Source organism: Apus apus, chromosome 5, assembly GCF_020740795.1.
Source record: "Apus apus isolate bApuApu2 chromosome 5, bApuApu2.pri.cur, whole genome shotgun sequence".
NCBI classification, from domain to species: domain Eukaryota; kingdom Metazoa; phylum Chordata; class Aves; order Apodiformes; family Apodidae; genus Apus; species Apus apus.
In genome coordinates this window covers 8,287,798-8,308,648 of record NC_067286.1, presented here as the reverse complement: position 1 = coordinate 8,308,648, position 20,851 = coordinate 8,287,798, and the positions used below count along the sequence as shown (strand labels likewise).

Genomic DNA, 20,851 nt, shown 5'->3' with positions numbered 1-20,851 from the left:
TTTTAAGGAAACACCTGTGCCCACAATGACCCAGTAACTGATGCAAGTCTTAGAAGAGAAATTAGAAAACACTGTAGTTTTCAAGAATGGATTACTATTTTGACTGAGTGATGCTACCATATCTTGAATCTGAAAATTGCCCACACACATTAGTAATTCTGTCCAGCTTCACTTTCCTGACTTGTGCATAAAGAATATCTTTAGCAACCATGTTTTGCAATTTACAAAGTTCTTGCCAAAATTATTATTTAAAAACAAACAAAAAAACCAAAACACAACTTTGAGATAGAAATAATCTACATTTTTTATGAAGAAGTCAAAAATAAGGGGCAACTTGATAGCTCCTCCCTTTTACTTTGGGCCAAGTTATTTGAATAGCAGTTTAGGTCCAACAGTCATTAGCCTGTGGTGTCATGGTTTCATTAGCATCAGAATTCATTCTGACTTCACAGCTCTGTAGAGTCATTCAGTTCATAGAACTGTGTATTTGTAAAATTAGCTCTACAATACAGTTCACAGTGATAAGCTAAATAACAGTTGTTTTTTTCCCTTGATTTACTATGATAAAAGATTAGCCTGTCTTCCACAGAAAAAAAGAGCAGCCTGACTTCAGCAGCAGCTGCTCAGAAAGGTGCAGCTGAAATTTCTCTGTGTGACCAATGGAGGATCCCCACACCTGCAATTGTGTTTTCAAAGAAATTTAAAAAAAAATAACAAAATAAAAAAGAAAAGGTGAACTAAAGACTGAATGACAGAATTTTTAAAAGAACTCTTACGATCAGCTTGAACTTGAACAACATAACCTAGTGTCAAGGCCATCCGCTGGGAGTCAACAGTACTCAATATTTTGGCAGCTGCAGTGCCCAGTAAAGGTTTCCCGTTGTACAAAGTATAGTATGTCAGCTCAGCTGGCTCCTTGGGTCCTGGAATACGCTGGATTTTTACCATCTTTCAGGAAGAAAGAAAAAAGAAAAAAAGAAAATGAGAGAAAAAGAAACTCTGTTTTTATTATACCACTGCAAAATCTGCCAGGAGATACCTGAAGGCAGTTGCACATGGGGAACTCCTTCAAGACCCCATATAAGCATAAGCTCCATGCAAATATCCTCACAGGATATCAGAGCTTCTCCCTTTCATAGCCCAGGCTATTAGGATTAGTGAGGACTGTCTGCCTTTGATATTTTTAAACATGATCCTAAGGTAAAACTCTACAGTAAGAAAAGCATGCAATAAAAAGGAGGAAAGGATCAAATGTTTGGACATTACAATCCTCTGTAAAGTAGGAATTCTTAAAATCTGTCCCAATATTGAAAATTATACTTTACTGGCATATTGCAGTTGAAAAATGCCCTCACATTTTCCTTCTTCACTCATTATTTTTGAGCCCAGCTGACAAAAAAGAGGAGTATACTTTTTCCATTTTATTCTGCAGAGCCCTGGGAGAGTTTTTACATTGCACCTTTGTCTCTCCTGAGAGAAGAGCAAGTGTTGAACACTTCTAACAATGAGAGAAAAAAGGAGGTTTGGAATACTTCTCCATTATATTATTGACAAAACCATGCTGTCATGGCAAATTTTACAAAGGTCCACACTTTGGCAACTAGAAACATATTCTCTCTTTTCAATTCCTTCAGTAGGAAAACACACAGAATTGTGGGCAAACAAGAAATGTAGTGATTTGGTTTTGTATCTCACAAAAAAACAACTCTTGAAAAACATCATGTAATTAAAAAAAAAAAAGCATTAACTTGTCATCCATTTTTTGAAGACAGATCCTCTTTGAATCCCCCACAGTTATCATCAGTTGGCTAAATTAGTGAGAAAACAAAATATGATCTTTTCAAAACACTGAATGGGAAATGTTGCTAAATAAGAGAGATTACTAATAAATTACTCAGGACTGAAACCTCTACTTCATGATGTGATTTGTGGCCGCATGATTTGATGACTAATCCTGTATGAAGACTGCTTCACACATTTTTTTTTTTGTCAATAAAAAGAAACAACAAGTTCTAGTTTTACCAAGTTATCTAGGAAAGGAAGATCTAGGAAATGAAGACCTAGGAAACGAAGACCTAGGAAACTTCTTTAATCTAAGAACAAAAGCCTGGAACTCTTCATTATGCTCAATACAAGACCTTACGCTAAACAATCCTCATAGCAACCACAGAGAAAATGTTTATTAACGCTAATTAACTAATGACAACTTCTAGAAGATGAGAGACATGCAAGCATGGCTGACTTCCAAAAAAATTCATGAAAAAAGACAGGACATCTCAACAGGGTGGAGTAGGTCACATGGTGGTGTTACACACAAATTGAGACAGGAAACCAAGCCCTTTTTCCAACACATATCCAGGCACAACTGATGTCACATTGACCACCTGCACAGTGTAGCTGCCCACGGTGGTGGCACGTTTGAATCGTCTTCCTTGCTGATGGGACATCATAAAGAGGGGGGCCAAACGCTGCTCCATTAACCTGGCAAAGCTCTGGTTGTTCAGTCCCAGTAATGAAATATCAACCCCTTGAATAACTGCAGGAATGGAGAAAATCACATTTCAGCACATTTTAGATGGACAAATAAAGTAACAAGTGGTCTGCAGGGCATTTTGGGACAGGGATCTACTGTCTAGCTTCCAAGAAAAATGACTGGACACTGTCACAACCCCTCAGTAATTCCCAATGGGGATATAATGTGCTTCTCTTTCAGCTCCTGCACTGTTCTTCTCAGATTATGTCAATGATGTGTCAGAGAGTTATATCCCCACATTTTAAGTCTTCAGTTTGCCAAAATGACTCCAACAAGAACTTAATCTATGATCTTTAACGTAAAAGGTAAGTGAGAAGCTATCTGAGAACTGACAGTTTTTATGCTTGTTGCCAGATGCTCTTGTTAACTAAACAACAGTTTTTCATCCAGCAGTTTTGAATTCTGAAGTTAGAGTTTTGTCCAGATCTGTTCAAAACAAAATACTGTATGGTTGAGAGCACTGAAAACTGAATAAAAATTTCCCAGGTAAAAAATAATATAAAATGAAAGAGACACTGAATTTAGATAAAATTCAAATAAGCGATATGCATGCTGATTTAATTTATACAAATGCATGTTTTTCCAATATTATTTTTAAAAATCTTTTGGGACCACCATGATTATTTTTTTAAAAAAACACTGTTTCCATTGTATTATCAACAATACTCCAGTACAGCAAGTGCACAAAAGCAAGAAAAGGCACATCAAGTTTCTGGGGTCCAAATGCAGAGGAACCGTACCAATCCCTTCAGAGAATCATAATCTCTGCATAAACCTGTCTTTAATCTCAAAATATCTCTCTCAAGTACCAAATAACACCAGCTTTTGGAAGCAGAGAATGGAATTTAATCCATTTCATGTAAAGCTCCTTTTCTCTTGCTCTCCTGAGCCTTAAACAATTCCAGGTACAGACACACCAATTAGGAAGCCTTTGGTATCTACTCACTTAATGTCTGGGGAAGAGAGTCTCTTTCTTGCCCAGTTATCACTTGTAAAGTCAAAATGCTTGTGAATGACAACATGATACCAGTGAAATTATAAAATAATTATACTTGTCATAAAACAAGTCTTTTGAAGCCTAGTACCATTCTCTGTACCTTCTTTTTCACTAATAGCAAGTTACATGTTTAATGCTTCAGGTGAAGGATGAAAAAAATTCCTGGACCCAGACAGTCAGCAAATCAAAACAAACTTCCTCAGCTGAATAGATCACCTTTCCTCCCAGGTTATGCCTACAAGCTTCTTCTGACTTCAGATTTAAATCCAAGTTCCATGAAGGAAAAAAAGAAAATAAAAAGAAAGAAAGAAAAAAGTATATTTGTATTTTAAAACTCTGCTAAGATAATGCTGCTCTCAGAAGGGTTTAATGGCATAAATTCTGAGACGAGTGTTGGACACAGGAGACATCTCTGTTTGAGATGATGAACCACAGTTATGCTCCAGAGTAACATTAAATACATTTGCCTGCTTTAATGCAACAGGAAGTTCCTACTTATTTCTGTGTAAGATTACTGCACCCATGTGTTTATATAATCAAGCACTGAAATTACTACCTGAAGTGCATGGAGGAGGGAAGGAGATTAAAAAGTACCTGTTATCACCCAGTAGTCTCTAGTTGACTCTGAGACATCGAGGTTTGGATACTCCAAAGCTTTAAAATAAAAGTTGAAATTATGTTATAATATGCCAACATCCTGCCCATTATATGTCCCAAAACTATTTGGTTAACCAGATACTGATAAATAAAATTGAACTGTGGCCCAGGAGGAGATCTAGGGGTATAATTTTCAGGATTGTAATTTCTTCTGTCTGAAAAAGGACATCAAGTGCCAACAGTACAGGCATAGAACATACCTCTTCTGTTGCCAAAGTACTGGCTTGTGCACTGTCTGGGGCAAAGCCCAGGATTGGCCATTACTAAAAATTATATGCAATATGCACATTTCTATGTTAGATATGTTTCTGCTGCTTTCTCTCTGTGAGTAATTCCCTGTGGAAACCAGATGACATTCTATGGTGATTCTCCAATTTAATCCATACTTACTTAACCCAGATCACCTTTTTAACCTAAAATAATAATAAACCAGGATCAGAGTCCACCAATCACAGAGTGCAGTTACACATTAATTACAAACAGGACTAATGAAACTGTGACCACACCTTGGAGTGTGGTACTCTCACTCTGCACCATTTAAGGTCTTACTACCATGTGTGGTTACACCCTTGAGAAGTGATGTTTGCAGATTTGATGCCTTTTGTTAGATATTCCATCTCCAAAGTGCATTAGGCTGAGAGTTTCAATATGCTGCTGATTCATTGTACTTCTCACCATTTTTTCAATAGATTTATGCAACATGAAAAACCTTAATGCTTGGAACTTAATTCAGAAAACACCCAAGCCTCGCATGTTGAAACACCACTATTGAGTTACTTTGATTTGTAAACTCCAGGGTGGCTTGAAATAGTAAATATTGCAAAGCATCTGATTACACACAGTAACTGCTTTTGAGGAGGGACTTCACAGCACGTCCTGAGCTGTGCATTTTCATGACAGACTGCGAAGGCTCTGGAGGAGCCGCCGGAGTCTACTGGGAAATAACAGACTCTGAAAACAGCAAAAGTATTTGTTTGATAAACTGGAACAACTGCACTGCCACATGAATAAGCATCCAACACTTTTCAAAGTAAACATTTTCACAGGACACGCTATCGTTCTGGAGCCACAGACACTGTGTGCGCATTAAGTTCATGAGTCTGCAGTGTACCTGCTGTGCTGGGAATAAAACCAAGACCTCCAAAATGAAGTATAAGCCTTTAGTTGCTAAAGGAGCACTAGCTGAAGACTTTAGCAGGTAAGTTCATCATGTGTGGTGACCAGCAGAGAACTGCAGCTCACACGAGATTCTTACTGCGTGACAAATGCCTTTCACAGCTCCCGACACCAAGCATATGCCTGTATTGCTTTGGCAAGCAGCACCATATTTCTTTTCCTACACAACAGGCCTATTTTGGAGCCCAGACACTTGAACTGAGGGTAACCATCATCAAAACCTCCTCAAGCTTTCTCCTTGTGCTCCTGGATGCCCTGTGAAGACAAGTTCCATACACAGGGCACTCCAGACAGGCTTGAGAAGGAAGGAGTCTATCTCATGATGAATGGTCTATGCCCCTTTCTAGGTCCACAAGCACACTCTTTGTCAACTGCATCCCTCCACCTCCCCTTGTCTGTGGAAGGACCTGATGAAAATGCAAACCTACCCTGAGACATGTCTCTTCCCTGTGATGGAAAGCCTGATTCAAAAATGGCCCAACACAGTGCAAGAACTCATCATTGAGCAGTTTCACCTCTTTGTTTGCAAATATCCAATTTAGATAGGTAACGCCTCAAGAATAATATACACTTCTTCATCTTCAAGGATTTTTATCATCAGTCAGCTGTGATTCCCAACTGCCTCATACCTGAGAGTGACCACTCACCTCAGAGGCAGCAGAGTACTTGCTGTGCAAGTAACTGATGAAGAATTGCACAAGATAATTACTCAGCTGTTGGGCTGCTTGCAAATGAAATGGACTGACAAAAAAAGTAACAGGCATTCTCCCCAGTGATCGCTTTCCAGCAGCCTAGTTCACAGAATCACACAGAATCTTAGGGGTCAGAAGGAACCTCAAAAGATCATCTAGTCCAACCTTCCCGCCAGAGCAGGATCACCTAGAGTACATCACATGTTTTTAGAATCAGGAAATGAACAAGCACCCTAATAATTTTACTCAGTTCCGTGTTCTGATCATAAAGACATATTTGGCTCTATACTTATGTGCCCAGTTATTTCAATACTGGTGAAATGAAAAACTGCAAACTACTCTATCACTGATTTCACCTTATCAGTGAGTTTTATAGCTCCCAGAAGCTTAACCAGATCTTTACTGGTATTTGAGGACAGTATTTCAAATTTAACAAGCATCTTGTGAAAATCTGCACACAGTGAGATCAGCTGAAGCATGCCCTTCCTTCACCAGAGTCCATGACCACGCACAGACATACCCAGCAGGTCCCTGTGTCCTCCCACTTCCCATGAACACGGATCACTTCCAGCGAATGGATAACCCGGCTCTGCAGTGAGCTTAATTTCACATACCAAGTTTAACAAGCAGATTAGACAGAAATCCCCATAATCACATCTTGTCCCTTTATTCATTTTAGATAAATTAGCATGCAGAGTCAGAGCGCGCTGATGCCACACAGGCTGCCCAGACACACAACTTTCTCTCGCTCTCTGTACTTCTGACCCTTCCTAACAAAGGAGATGCAAGCAAACTACTGATGCTAAAGTACTTAGACCGTGTTTTAAGCTGAGGATGAAGTTCAGCAAATACACCAACAACTTTTGAAATGGAGAAGCATAGACAAAGCTCACCCACTACCCAAACACAGACTCCAAGCATGCTACCCAGCTAGAGCCAGAACCAAGGCTGAGTCTTCCATTGGAGTAAAAGGGCTCTGCTGAAGGTGAACTTTATATGCTGTGCTAGTTTTTCCTGAAATGGGGAATGCAGGAGATTCTGTAGGGTTAATATAAAACTAAATTTTATTTTGTTTGGTACTTGGCACAAGCATTTTTTTAATTAATGACAGCATATATTTTTTTTCTTCATTACCTGCCAGTGTTTCTAGCAGCTGAAGTAAATACTAATCCCAGAAATCTACCCCACCTAATCCCCCCTCTATTTTTTTGTGTGTGGTTTTTGGTTTTTTTAAAGGAAATTTAAAAAGCAGTCAGCAAAAACACCTATAATCTGTGAGTTAAACGGCAAAGCTTGTTGTGGTGCCTGCAAAGTAAAAGCCCAATGCTGGCTCATCTTAAGGCACTGTGTGCTGGGAAGTGCATACTTACATTCTGCAATGGTGAGGGGTGGGTAGGTGAGATAGAAACCCACCAGCTCAGCTGACAGCTGATTAAGAAGGTTGCTGGAAATACTGCCATTGAGAGTTGTGCTTTGGTTGCTCACTACATAAAACAGAGTGACAGCTTGGGAGACATTGGAGGTGTTCAAAATCTGAAACAGAGGTAAAGAAATAAGGTGTAGCTGTTTCAGTTCAATTGGAAAAAAAAAAAAGAGGAAAAAACCCAACAAAACAAAAAGCAAACCAAAACCAGTGCAAACAGTCTGGGAAGAAACTCACTTGAACAACTAATTAGATACAGCTCACTCAACATGATTTTGTAAAACAGTTTGTGATACTTTAATCACTGTTTAACACAGGCAGAGTTACTGGAGGACAGCAGCAGGCAGAAAAGGTACAGTCAGGACTGAAAATATCTTTCCTTGTTTTTTTTACCAGAAACGATGAGGGAGAGGATGTTTATCACAAAAAAAAAAACAAACTTCAGTATTTTATGCAGAGGAATTAGGCCTGTGTGTCTCACTCTCTTTGCTGCCTTCCTACTGCAGTTATCTAGACCCACATCTTTTCCATATGAACTTAAGGGATATCATGTGTCTTCTGGTCCTAGCATCATAAAATTACCAACTCTCCTCCCCAGTTTAGCTCCATGCATGTCTCTTCCTGAGCCCAAATCCAACGACTGCACTTAAGAATTCCATTTAGTGACTACTGGATCAGATCTTCAAACACCAGTTTTATGCAGGAAGCAGAGAAGTGAAGGCAGGGCAGGAATGGAAACTCATGCTGTAGGACAGGAGGGATGGTGTTTTGGCTACTGATAGTAGGGCCAACAGCATTCATGAATGTTTCTTAATTACCCCATTTTTATTATTTAAATCACTAAGTAAAAACATAAAACATGGTATAATAAAAGCATCAGAAAAGTATGAGCTCATACCACAGGTCTGCCTTGCCAGTGTCCACTTACAAATGGCCAAGAGCAGATGGCTGGATAATGAGCACAGGGCAAGAGAAGAGAACTCTCTTCTGCTATGTAAGGTTATGGTCTGAGCCATAAATTATAATTTTGAGTTTAAAAAGTGTTGAGGACCTTCATTCTATATGTTTGGCCAATTGCTTTTTGTCATGTCCATACTTTTTCTCCAGTTACATCCAGCCCACCTTGAAGATCTTATTATTCATTGTACTCTTGATCAGATATTACAGCTACATATGACACTACCTTTATAATTAATACCCTCACTAAGAGTAACTAACATGTCAGAATAACATATTCAGTAAAAATATATGTTTAGAAGAATATTTGTATATATTTATTTTTATTTGAATTTCACTTAAATTATTTAACTGTGAACAGTAAAATTCAAACTCATTAAAATAACAGTAAGTTTTCTATAAATCATGCATTTGTAATTTTTCCTGCAATAAATAAACCAATCTCATTTCAGATGAGAGAGTAAACTTACTTTCATAATGGCTATCAAAGACATTATTTTGAAATACAAGCATACACATAGGAAAGAACAGCCCAGAGAGTCAGACAACAGCCTCTGGCAAAGCATGAAACGTTGTACCTGAACTGTTAAGTTGCTGCTGGTGTTTAAGACCTTCTTTTCAGCATCCTGAAATGCTCTCTGTAACCGTTGCTCCATGGTCTGAACAAATTTACATGACTGTATATTGTCTGTCTGACCCACAAACTGCAGCTCTGGAAAAGGAACAACATCTTTGTATGTGGACAAAACATTCTTGGCAGTGTAATTCCTGTAATGTTGGGCAGCAAGATGACCAATTGACAAATTAAGCATGTGAAAATAATGACATAAGATCAGTTTGTCATTCAAGCACTGCACTAAACTACCTCTAGTTAAGACAAAATGTAAAAAGGAAATTGCATTATTAGAGCTAATAATCTCCACAAACAAATGGAGATTGCTTCTGCAGTGATATTTAGATTGTAAGACCAGTTCCTTGTACAAATACTCAGGCAGTAAGTGAAATCATTGTAAAACACAAGTTACGCTCTTAAATCTTGCAGGTCATTTGCTCTTGCAAGACATAATTGATCATAATATTGATTCTCATTCTGTTTGTGCTAGGAAAAATATACTTAATGGGGCAATTGCAGTAAGCACGTATACGTAAACATGTAAGCACACGCATAAGAACTCTTTGTACAACTGAATTCACTGTTTTACAGCACTCTTAGCCCGCTCGTAGCTTATGCTGTTCTGCTGCACTGATGCTTGGTGCATACAGGGGGGTTACACAGCACCCCTGGGTCAGATGGCTGGGACCTCTGTCACATCTAAAGGGTCTAGCCAGAACAATATATGTATACATCATATGATCATGGTTCTCACCTGATTGTCCTCAAAAGAAACACACAGGCTCCTGCACAGCCCATCAGTTAAAGTCCATTTTAACCAAATGCCAAGACTTAGCCAAGCATCTTGACTTGACTCGTCCCTAGTGCAGCACCACTTCATCCCACAGCAATGCCAACAGAGGTGCCGGCAGAGCAGCAGGCAGGACAGGGATGCACATACCAGCTTTCCTGCCTGCACCAGGAATGTCAACACATGAAACCAAGGTAGAGCTTGTCCTGCTGCTGTGCCACAGAGCAAGGACTGAGGCAGGGCAGCAAGGGGGACAAGGAACACCGTCCCTGCACACCAAACCAGTCACACACACACACAACCCCAGGTGCAGGCGGGCAGGACCTCACTCACCTGTTTTCAGCTGGAAATGGTAGGCAGGAAGGGGCTTCCAGGGCAAGGCCAGGGCAGCCACAGACTGGAGATGTGGCACATGCTGCTTTATGTCTGCTGTGGCGTTGCTAATGCCATAGGCAAGAAGCCTTTCAATTACAGCAGCTGGTATAAAAACCAGCCTGCCCCACGTGACATAGTAACCAACCGTTAAATTACTTGATTGTTCCAGGATTTCAACCTAAAACACACAAGGAAACTTCTTTTAAAAAATTTTGCTTGCAGTGCAACCATTATTTGATGGGATTTCTCATCCTGAATATAGTTCCCTTGCAGGGTTCTTATCCTGTAATTCCCTAAAAACCCTACAAGATCAATAAGTGTCATTTCAGACACAGCATTAGCAGAACTGCTCAGGGAGTTTTAGACCCAACACAGCATGCAAAACATGCTTGGAATTAAGCAGGGCAGTATTGCTACTATAGTTCACATATCTCTAATTCAGACTGAGGCTTCAATCCTGTATATATACTGGGACATTTTACTTATGAATGTAAAAATACAGATAATCCAGAGAACATCCAGCTCCTTACATCATGTCAAAGATCACTGACTTTGTGCATGTGTCTACCATAGCAGGTTTGGAGACAGTTTTTTGAAAGACAAAAGTTCCCAATATTTGATTCTTCAACCTGAAATGTCTCTTCTATACTATGTGCCCTATACTGCTCCAGATGGTTAAAGCTATCACCTACGTGAGTAGAAATAACAGACTACAAGACTGAACATACTGAGCCAAAGCAGGAGTTGAATTTTACCTTGGAAATCTGTGTTTTCCAAAAAGTTTTAAGTCCTGGAACTGGTCCTCCATACTAAAGTTTAGCTTGTTTCCTCCATTAGAAAAAGGCAACTCTTCTCAGGTATACAAGAAGGTGGGAGAATAAGTCTGACAGTTTTTATGGCTGCTGCTGAGATGCAGAAATATACAATTTCCAAGCTGACTAACATAATCTAAACTTGTAGCTATAGAGCATGGGGACAAAAATCAACCTGATGTCCTCAGTTTGAAAAAAATTAATCTTTTCCTTCCCAGTGGCTTCCCAGCAGTGAGTGTAACTCATAATGGCCTTGATCTCAGCACAAACCCCTGCTTAAGTGCATGAGAAAATGTGTTGCAGAGAAGAGTGCCCCAGCAATCCACCTAACCCAGCAATGCAGAGGCTCAGGCAATTTCACTGCAAAGTGATGAACATATCTCCCTCATTTATTTTCAATAAAACATGCTTTCTCCCTGCTTAGGATTTTCTCCTGTGGAATTGCACTTGTCAGGTAGTCAGTTTTCAACCCAGGGAGCAGAGGACAGCAATGAGACCCCATTTACCAGCCCTTCTCTTGCAACTGATCCAGGCACTGGGCTGACCGTGAACCAGAGTCATCCCTGAGCTGCAGGGGGAGGAAGAAACTGCTGTCAGTAGTCATATCCCAGAACATACCAAAAAGGAAGTTGTATTTCTCCCTTCTACTTCATCAAATATAAAGGCAAAAGCTTTGAAGCGGTCCTTATATTTTTAGAGCCCAGAGTGGGTGCCACCTATGCCTGCTTTCCATTGGATACCTCGGAGCTTCCCTCCAAGAGGCTTCCTGCATCCAGAGATGCCACTGGAGCTGCAACCTGCTGGGATCCTCTTGGTAGGAGAGCTGTTTCAGTGAGATCGTGCAGGCAAGCTTACCTGAGCACTGACATTTTGGTTGAAAGCCTGTCTCAGCACTTGGTTGAGTCCTTTTCTCACACTGTCCTTGAAGGGATTGCTGATCAGCATCCTCCTTGTGTTCAGAAACAGAACTGTGGGAGAGCAAAAGCCACACACTGGTTTGAGACGCTACCATGCTACTGGTTGCTTTTTAAAATAGTTTTATGTTTTGTTAGCTCGGTGAAGATCATCAAAGCAGCTCAGATTTACAGCAGCTCCAATGGGAGCAAGAACTACTGGGGCTCAGCAGCATCCCCAAGTTCCCTATTCATCCCGTGGCAATAGCCCATTGCTCCCAGAGTGAGATCTCATAAATGCAATTTCTTTAGCAACAGCAAGTCTTTGCTGTTCTGAGTGAGGTATGATGCAGAGAGACCGGTGCAGCATCCTCAGGGGACTGAGCTGGTGCTGCACAGGCAGCCCCAAGTAAATTATGTGTGCTTCATACCTTCACAGCCAGAGTGAAATAAAGAAATGTGTTCTTCCACACATTTTTAATCAGCACAATTAATAGTTGTGCTAAAATTATTTTCCATTTAGGAAGTGTCTGTACACTTCCTTAATTAACATTACAACTAGATTTTCTTTTATAATTTGCAGAAATACTTTTTTATAGCTGCACTTAATTATTTTCAATCATATACTGTATACAACCTACTTCTGTACTCAGTTGTTGTACTCATCTTACTACTGATGTGCTACTAAACACACATTAGATCCAAAAGCTGCTTATTTAATTTTATTTAATATCATTCCCCATAAAAGCTGTGGATGCCTCCTTCCTGATGTGCTCACGACCAGGTTAGATGTAGCTTATCATAACTTGGTCTAGTGGGAGGTACCCCTGTCCATAGCAGGGGGGTTGGAAATAGATGATCTTTAAGGTTCCTTCCAACCCAACCTATGATTCTATGATTCAGTTCTCTACAAAGTCATAAACCCTTTTATGTGGCTATTCTCCTTTGCTGAAATCTCCAAGATACACAAATCTTTTGGTGCTGCACAGTGCTACCATAAGGAGTCCATACAAAGTCTGGGCAAGGAACGTCTCCAGACCTCTTTAGTTCACAGTTCTTAACAGCTAAGGAAAAGCTGTCTGTAAAAAAACAGTTAGAGCCACAAGTGGTACTGCTCACGGAGAAAGCTTAAACTGCTCCTATTTTGAAGGGTACATCTCAAAATACGAAACATCATTTTCAAAAGCATCTTTAATGATAGAATTAGGTGTTCGTATAAAACCAGAATTATTTACATGTAAAGAGGGACAAAGACTGAGGCAGGCTACTGCACTGTCTTCTTCAGTGGCACAGACTCCTTAACGCAAATCAGACACCAAACCATCGTGACATACTGGGCTGTCCTTCCACGTGGGTGGTTCTGCGAGATCCCTGCAGTGACCCACTGAGGTGCCGACAGAGCAGCAGGCAGGACAGGGATGCACATACCAGCTTTCCTGCCTGCACCAGGAATGTCAACACGTGAAATCAAAGCAGAACTTGTCCTGCTGCTGTGCCACAGAACAAGGACTAGGCAGGGCAGCAAAGGGGACAAGGAGCATCGTCCCTGCACACCTGATCTGGCTACTTCAGTTAACACATCACTGTAAAATTAAAGCTACAAATAAAGCAAATGCCACCCCTATACTAGCAACCCTTCTTATATCTGTCTGGTTTGTCAGTGCAGCCTTGGCCCCAGATTACTCCCTAATGTCCCACACTGATGCTTGAGTGTATTTCCCACTCATCACCAGTTGCCCCTCATAGACAAGAGAGGTCCTTCAGTAAATTCTGTGGCTCCACGTACCTGTTTTAACCATAAGGTTCCTGGAGAGCCGGCAATCCAGGGGAGGAGCTGCTGTCATGTTAGCAAAAGCGGCTGCCGTGGTTTCGGGAGGAGCAAAGGTGTTTTCCACTGGAGTAGGGGGAAGCCTAGTTGCTTTCGCTGATGCTGTAATAGATGTCAAAGGTGCTGTAATTGTCAGTGGGTACGGGGTTGACGTTTTGGTGATTTCTGAGCTTGGGAACTTCTGGGTGTCAGTTACTGTTGTTTCTATCTGCCTTGGTAGGTGTGCTGTGGGTGCGAGTGTGGAAGCTGTGACCGTGCTGCTTTTAGGGGTTATGAGCATAGCTGTCATGTCCATGGGTGATGCAGTTGTGTTTCTTGTTGGAAAATGAAAATCTGCATGTGTTCCTACCGAGCTTAGATCCGATGCCAATTTTGTGGCAGTGTTATTTTTTGTTAGTATCGGTGTGCTTAAAGCCATCACAGATGGCAAAGGTGTGTTTTCAGTGCCCAGAGAAAAGAAGGAAGAGGCTGGCACTGGTGAAGCTGAAGATGATTTTCTTGTTAGTGGTTTTGCTTCTGAAGTTCCTACTGTAGGTATTGCACCAGAAGATACTCCAGATAACACTGTAATGACAGAATGGGTAGAGTTGGTTGTTGACAAAAAAGGAGAAGTTAATGGTGTTGGTGATGCATGGACAGAAGTTATGATGACTGACTGCAGAGCACTGGTGGTAGGGGTTTGCAATGGGATGCCCTTGGTGGCTTTCTTAGATATGTTACTGGTAACTAGACTATGTCTTGTAGCACTTGTGTCCCACTTCTCCACATTAAATGTATCTGGATTTTTATCAGCTATAACCAGATAACCAGAGGACTCTAATGGGTCATCTGCAAATTCTAAAGAATTTCCAGAACCAGTGTCTTCTTCTGTAATAAAACTATGCAAGAGAGTTGAGCTAGAAGGCTTGGTTATGGGAAACAGGGGCTTGGTTGGCAGTGTGCTGTGGGTGGCACTGCTCTCATAGCTGGCTGAAAAAGTCAAGTTGTCAGTGAGGGGAAAAGCCAACACTGGTGTTGTGTCTAAGGTTTTTGTCAGTAAAGTTGTCTTTCCAACATTAGTTGCCTGTGATTCTAGAGAGCTGGGGAAAGCACCTGTATCATGAACAGGAGGCACATGTAAATGCAGAGGTGCTTCATAGTGCATACTGAGGTTAATGTCTCCAATAGTGAAGACATTAGCAACGTTTCCCACTGTGCTCCCATGCTTTCTTTGCAGGGGGTCAGGCACTGTCAAAGTGATAGCAGGGGGTGAATACTGAGCAGATGTCTTCAGTGCAAATTCACCTACATCAAATTCTGGAAAACTATTCGACTGAATTCCAGCAAAGGGCAAACTTGAAATATTTGTACTAAAGTTTGCATATGCATAGTGTGCTGAAGGGGTGGAGAAGAGTGACTGTTTGTTTGTAGTAATTTTCTTCTGCAGACTTGAAACTTCTGAGTATGGCACATGGTACTCTGTTTCCAGTGGAGAAGTACTTGGAGGAACTTCTTTCACTGCCGTTTTGACTGAAGTTTTTCCTGAAGGAATATTAATGTCAGCTGAAGACAGCAATGCTGTATCAGTCCACATAGGAGCAAAAGTTGCAACTTCAGGAGAGATGACAGGATCTAAATTGCTTTCAGAGTCTGCACTCAAAATCCCAGAAAAATCAGAATCCTGGCTGTCCATTCCTGTTGTCATGGAAACCAGTGATGACTGCATACTCCATGCTGGAGGCACAGAGGCAAGATGCTTTCTATCAACTGAATGTGAAGTCTCACCAGAGGTAAAATTATGTAAAGCTCTTGGAGGTAAATATTCTGCATTTGAGGTCACAACAGTGGGTACCCTCATATTTCTGTTTTTATTTGCAGTTACACCAGGACTTTCTGCAGCACCGGGTGGAAAATGTGCAGTCACAAAGGCACTAGTAGCAGATGTATTTGTGAAAGCAGGTTCAGGTTTTGAAAAGCCTGTAGTGGAAGAAATTGACAGCACTGCAGCTAGATCAGGACTGGTCATGCCTGTTTCCAACACAGTACCTAGTATCTTTAATCCTCTGGGGAGTTTATTCGTTTGGAGTTCTGGAGAAACTTTGGAAAGCCGAGATCCATAAGGAAGAACACTATTAGCAGTGAAGTGTGTGGATGTCTTTGCTGTCATGCCTCTTATGAAAGGCTGTTGAGCTGTTCTTGCCACAGGAAAGCCATCAAAAGTTGGGAGACTACGTGAAGAAGTGGTTGGCAACCGCACACTCTTTGCCTGATAAGCTCCATCAGTCAGGTCTTCTGCAAAAGGCTGACTCAGAGCCACCAGCGTGTGCTGCGAGGAAACAGTCAAAGGGATCTGCAAAGTTTCCTCATCAGCTGCTGCTGCACGGGGACCGTTCGCGCGAGCTACTCTAGTAAAGGTGTCATTTGTCTCACTTAGCAAGGGAGACCTTGTGCTTGTTAAAGAGGAGCGTGTTGCATTTCTAAAGAGAACATCTGTTTTGCTTCTAAATCCTGGTTCTGGCAGCACTGCATTGCGAGTGTGCTTTGCATCTGGAATCAGTGATTTTGGCAATGAAGGGGAAGACGTGCTCACTGTTGTGCTGGAGACCTCAGCCAGGCTCTCAGAAGCTGATGACATGAAAGGTGCACTGGTAGAGCCTGTAGTGTAATTAGTCAGTGCAGTGGAAGAATGAGGATTACTTATTTGGGATATTAGATGTGGAGTACCCACAGGATGGAAGACTGATGTAGGAACTGCTTTATCCTGAAAAACTGGTGATGACAGAGGAGTGATATCACTGTTTCTGTCAGTCAACGCTGCCTTCAGTGGCTGATTGTCTGGTTTTACTCCAGTAGAAGATACATTATACATACTCTCATTAGTAAACCATGACAGGCTTCTGGAAGTTACTGGCAGGGAAGGCTGATATGATTTTGACACAGGAATATCAGAGTATACAGACAAAAAAGAGGTCTTTTCTGAACGAGACCCTTTTCCCACTATTTCTGTGAAATGCACTGTTGTTGATCCAAGGAGACTGAAAGGCATGGCACCCGTAAACCACTTGCCACTGGGATTCTCTGTATGGGAATGTACTACAGTGACCATGCTTGGAGAACTATTTCTGCTTTCACTAACCTGTGAGCTGGCTGAATCTGTGCTGAAGAAACCTTCAGGATCTGCAGACAAAGGCACTCTGATGGGCAGTACAGCTGGTTTAGAAAAGTTAATGGTATGAGGTGACTGAATTACCAATGAGGAGAATGATGGTGATGGAACAGCAGCAAGCATCTCTGATCCTGAGGTGTTCTCTTTTGAAATGGAGGGTGTTTGTAATGGTATTAGCTGAAATGGCACAGCTGTACTCAAATGTGTCACTGGTGGTGTAGTGGACAATGTGGCAAACATACCAAGGTGAGGCAAACCTGATACAGCAGCTGTTTCATCTGTATCTTGAGAGGATGACCTCAGAAGCAACTCAGCTGAAACTTCAGCAGGTTCCTGGGATGCACTGTTTCCACTGCCTTGATAAAGGGTGGGTGACAGATGACTTTGATCCAAAGTCCTGGTACGTGTGCCAGCCAGGGTTGTTTTTATCATCTGAAGCAAGTTTGCATTCTCCAAAGTATGCCCCATAGAAATATCAGCTACTGAGGAAGTCTTAGTTTCTGTGGAAGGCCGTGTTGGTGATAGTATAGATCTCCAATTAGGAAAAGATCCTGTAGAAGGAGCAACATTGATATGCTGTTGCCTGATACCTGTAAAATAATAAGCAAAATGAGTGTATTCTTCCCCCAAAAAAAGAAAGGTTGTTCTCTTGTTGCAACAAACCACAAAACAAAATGCATTATGTTTAGTAAATTTAGTGAGCTGCTTTTTTATTCAAAGGGAATAAAAATTCAGAGACATTTAAAAATAAACCCACCACAAAAAGCAGTGAAAGTTAAAATATGACAGATTATAAAGCCCTCAGGTAATTTCATCTGACAGAAGAATAAGGAAAGCTTCCTAGACCACACTATTTCAAAATACTACTTTTAACTAGGATAGTTCAACATATTAAAAGACACCTCCTGAAGCTTGGGAAAATTCTTGAGGTTATCATCAGTCACCCTGTGTCAAAATATTATGTGAGAAGATGGGCTTAGAAGCACTGTAGAAAGGGAATAGATGTTGACAACCAAGCTTCACTGAGTTGGCATGCAGTTTGACATGGGAATAGAGTCAGCATTGGCTGGGTTCCTGTAGGATGCATCTGGAGGTGCTCATCTTGCCAGTTCTAATAATGCATGGAATTATAGACACAAAAGGAAGAAAATAAAATAGGGATGAACACGAGGAGAAGAGTGTAAGATCCCAAAGAAATTAGGAAATTAAACTCCTTTTTTGACTTGTGCAGATGTACAACAGAGCATTTCAAACACCACTTACTCTACATTCAACACCATAATGTTCCTAGGCTGTGTTTTCTTAAAATGATTACAGATGTTCTAAAATTGTAGCATGGGAAATCTCACATTCCTGATAATTTAAAGATTAAGATTCACTCAAGAATAAAATTGAAGGGGTTTTATCCCCTTTCTCCCTCCCCCAAGATAATAGATCAAAACTCAGTACTGGCACTTACCATGCCAGGCTGTGCCACTTGCATAGTTAGATGCACAATATGGAACCAGTCACTGCCCTCCAACTCATAGAATCATCACAGAATCATAGAATGCTTTCAGCTGGAAGGGACCTTAGAGATCATCTAGTCCCAACCACCCTGCATGTCCACCTCCCACTAGATCAAGTTGCTCAGAGCCCCATCCAACCTGGCCTTGAACACTTCCAGGGATGGGCCTTCCACAGCTTCTCTCAGCAATCTGTTCCAGAGTCTCGCCACCCTCACAATGAAGAGATTCCTCCTAATGTCTAACCTAAATCTCTCATCTTCCAGTTTTGATCCATTACCTCTTGTCCTGTCACTACCCCCTCCGGTGAAAAGCCCCTCCCCAGCTTTCCTGTAGCCCCTTCAGCTACTGGAAGGCGTCTATAATGTCTCCCCAGAGCCTTCTCTTCTCCAGGCTGAACAGCCCCAGCCCTCTCACTGAATCAGACCCAGAGGATGCCACCTTCTCCACACCCACAATGGCATCGAAGAATAAGGAGGGGCAGACTTTGAGATATAAAACAGGCTGGATCTTAGTTCCAGTCACTGACAAAGGGAGTCAGCTCGAACAAACAGGAGCCAGCAGCATAATACCATACAGCACAAGGGAGGAAAATGGGTCACACTGCACCTATTTAAAGCTAAGTCTCTTTCCTGTGATGCCTTTGTGCTACACCACCCATCATCCATATGCGCAGGCCAAAGTAGATGATTAGACCAGCTCCTTCAGGCTCCTGTGTGCATTCAACAGGGACGTGCTTGAATTACATTTACTGTGACATTTTCACTCTATAAACAAAAATAATCCACAAAAAAACCCAAGCAAACACACCACAGATCTTCCATTTTACCCCCGTATTTAAGAGTTTTATTAAACTATGGTGGAGAATGGTCATTACTATCTTCCCTCCACTGAAATGCAAGAATGAATACAGAATCCAGAAACAAGTTGTTTCAGGGGAGCAGCTCCAGAATGGGGAACAGAACAGAGGTCTGCCCTCCTAGCAACTAAAAAAAAAAAGTCCCCAGACCTTTCAATGAACACGGGCTACCTTGTGTACTAGCATTTTTAAGAAAAGCAAAGGTAGGCAGGCACAGGATCACCTACAGCAACAAGAGGTAAGCAGGCTAAAGGCAAACCCTATCAGCCTTAATGAAACTGCAACAGATCAGCAGGCTGGACAGGAGGCTGCAGGGTCCCCTGGGACCTGACCCACCAGGAGAGGTTTGCAGAGCAAAGTAATGGTTTTGTATCTGCACCACGGCTGCTGGTGTGTCACTGGGGGACCTGAGACCTAAAGGATTGGTGCAGCCTAACTTCTGATATTCTACATGCTCCATCATTTGCTGGGAGGCACACAGCAGTTCAACACATTTGGCAGCTTTTCCTTCTCTCTTACAGTCAGGCAGCTTTTTAACCAAAGGTAGGAAAGATGACATGTACTTTGCTCAGCTAAAATACATCCAAACATATGCTGGAAATTAAGTACTAGATAACGTGCTTTGCAAAATCAGGCCTAGGGCAGCCTGAAGCTTACACTTCTTTGAGGTCATCTCAGCTGATAAAGTCATCAGGACCCCATCTGTTACACCTCAAGCTTGTTTCACCTCTGAACTGCAAGTCCATACCAAAAAGTGAATGCAAAGCCTTCACATGGGATTTCATCTAGCACTTAGTGAACACAAGTCCTAAAGGGGAATTAAACAAGTCAATGTTTTCTTGCTTTCTAAAACAGCAAAACCTATTCACATCAATCCACACAGTATGCACCAATCTTCCTCTATTTCTTCACACTTTGGTTTAATGAGAATGCTTACAAGCAGAGACAATGCAAACCTGAAATAAGTGTTGATGTTAACACATTTTGACAAGAAAAGCTCAAATAATGCAAAGTAGATAAAACACTGGAAAAAAAATATCCTCTAACCACTGCTTAATTTTAGTCCTTCAGTTCTTATTTCTTCTATTCCAGAGCAACTAGCAACTTTTTTGTTTACTTCCATTAATGCCGTAAAGCTCTAAAGAAAGTGAAGGTTAAAAAACATTAATTCATATTTTAATAACTGAAATACACTGCTAGTATTCCACCACCACAAATTTTATTTGATTCTACCTTTATGGAAAGATACTGACCATCAATATCCATTTCACACTACTGCCATAAATTCAGCATCCTGGTAGTGACTGAACGCAGCAAGCAAAAGGTGAAATTATCTTCCCAATACACTGAGTTTAAACTGAAGTAAATGTCCTTTACATGATATCAAGAACTGCAGATCCTTATCAAATACTGTGCAAACTAAGACCACACCAGGGAAAAAGGGAGGGTGTTGAAGAATATTTCACTTTTACATCTACCAACAACTGAAAGCGCTTGATGAAAGGAGAAGACAATCAATTAAAATCAACATGAAAGTCACATGAGAACTCGACCCGCATACATTGTGCACTGAGCCACTGCTTGTACATACCAGTA

The 20,851-nt window shown here is 41.2% G+C and overlaps 1 protein-coding gene across 2 annotated transcripts in view; it reads right to left on the bottom strand.

Annotated features, from left to right (window-relative positions):
- KIAA1549L (KIAA1549 like) overlaps window positions 1–20,851 on the bottom strand; it is a 126,514-nt gene that overhangs the window by 51,733 nt on the left and 53,930 nt on the right. The window contains exons 2-10 of one of the 2 annotated variants that reach the window (XM_051622078.1): window positions 17,149–17,481; window positions 13,705–14,310; window positions 11,881–11,993; window positions 10,172–10,391; window positions 9,014–9,147; window positions 7,426–7,588; window positions 4,125–4,184; window positions 2,385–2,536; window positions 777–948 (exon numbers count right to left, since the gene is read on the bottom strand). In XM_051622078.1, coding sequence (XP_051478038.1) covers window positions 777–948; window positions 2,385–2,536; window positions 4,125–4,184; window positions 7,426–7,588; window positions 9,014–9,147; window positions 10,172–10,391; window positions 11,881–11,993; window positions 13,705–14,310; window positions 17,149–17,359 — 1,831 coding nt within the window. In that variant the 5' untranslated portion in view covers window positions 17,360–17,481. Of the gene's footprint in view, window positions 1–776; window positions 949–2,384; window positions 2,537–4,124; window positions 4,185–7,425; window positions 7,589–9,013; window positions 9,148–10,171; window positions 10,392–11,880; window positions 11,994–13,704; window positions 14,311–17,133; window positions 17,482–20,851 lie in introns of those variants that run through there. The other variant, XM_051622077.1, reaches the window with a different exon arrangement.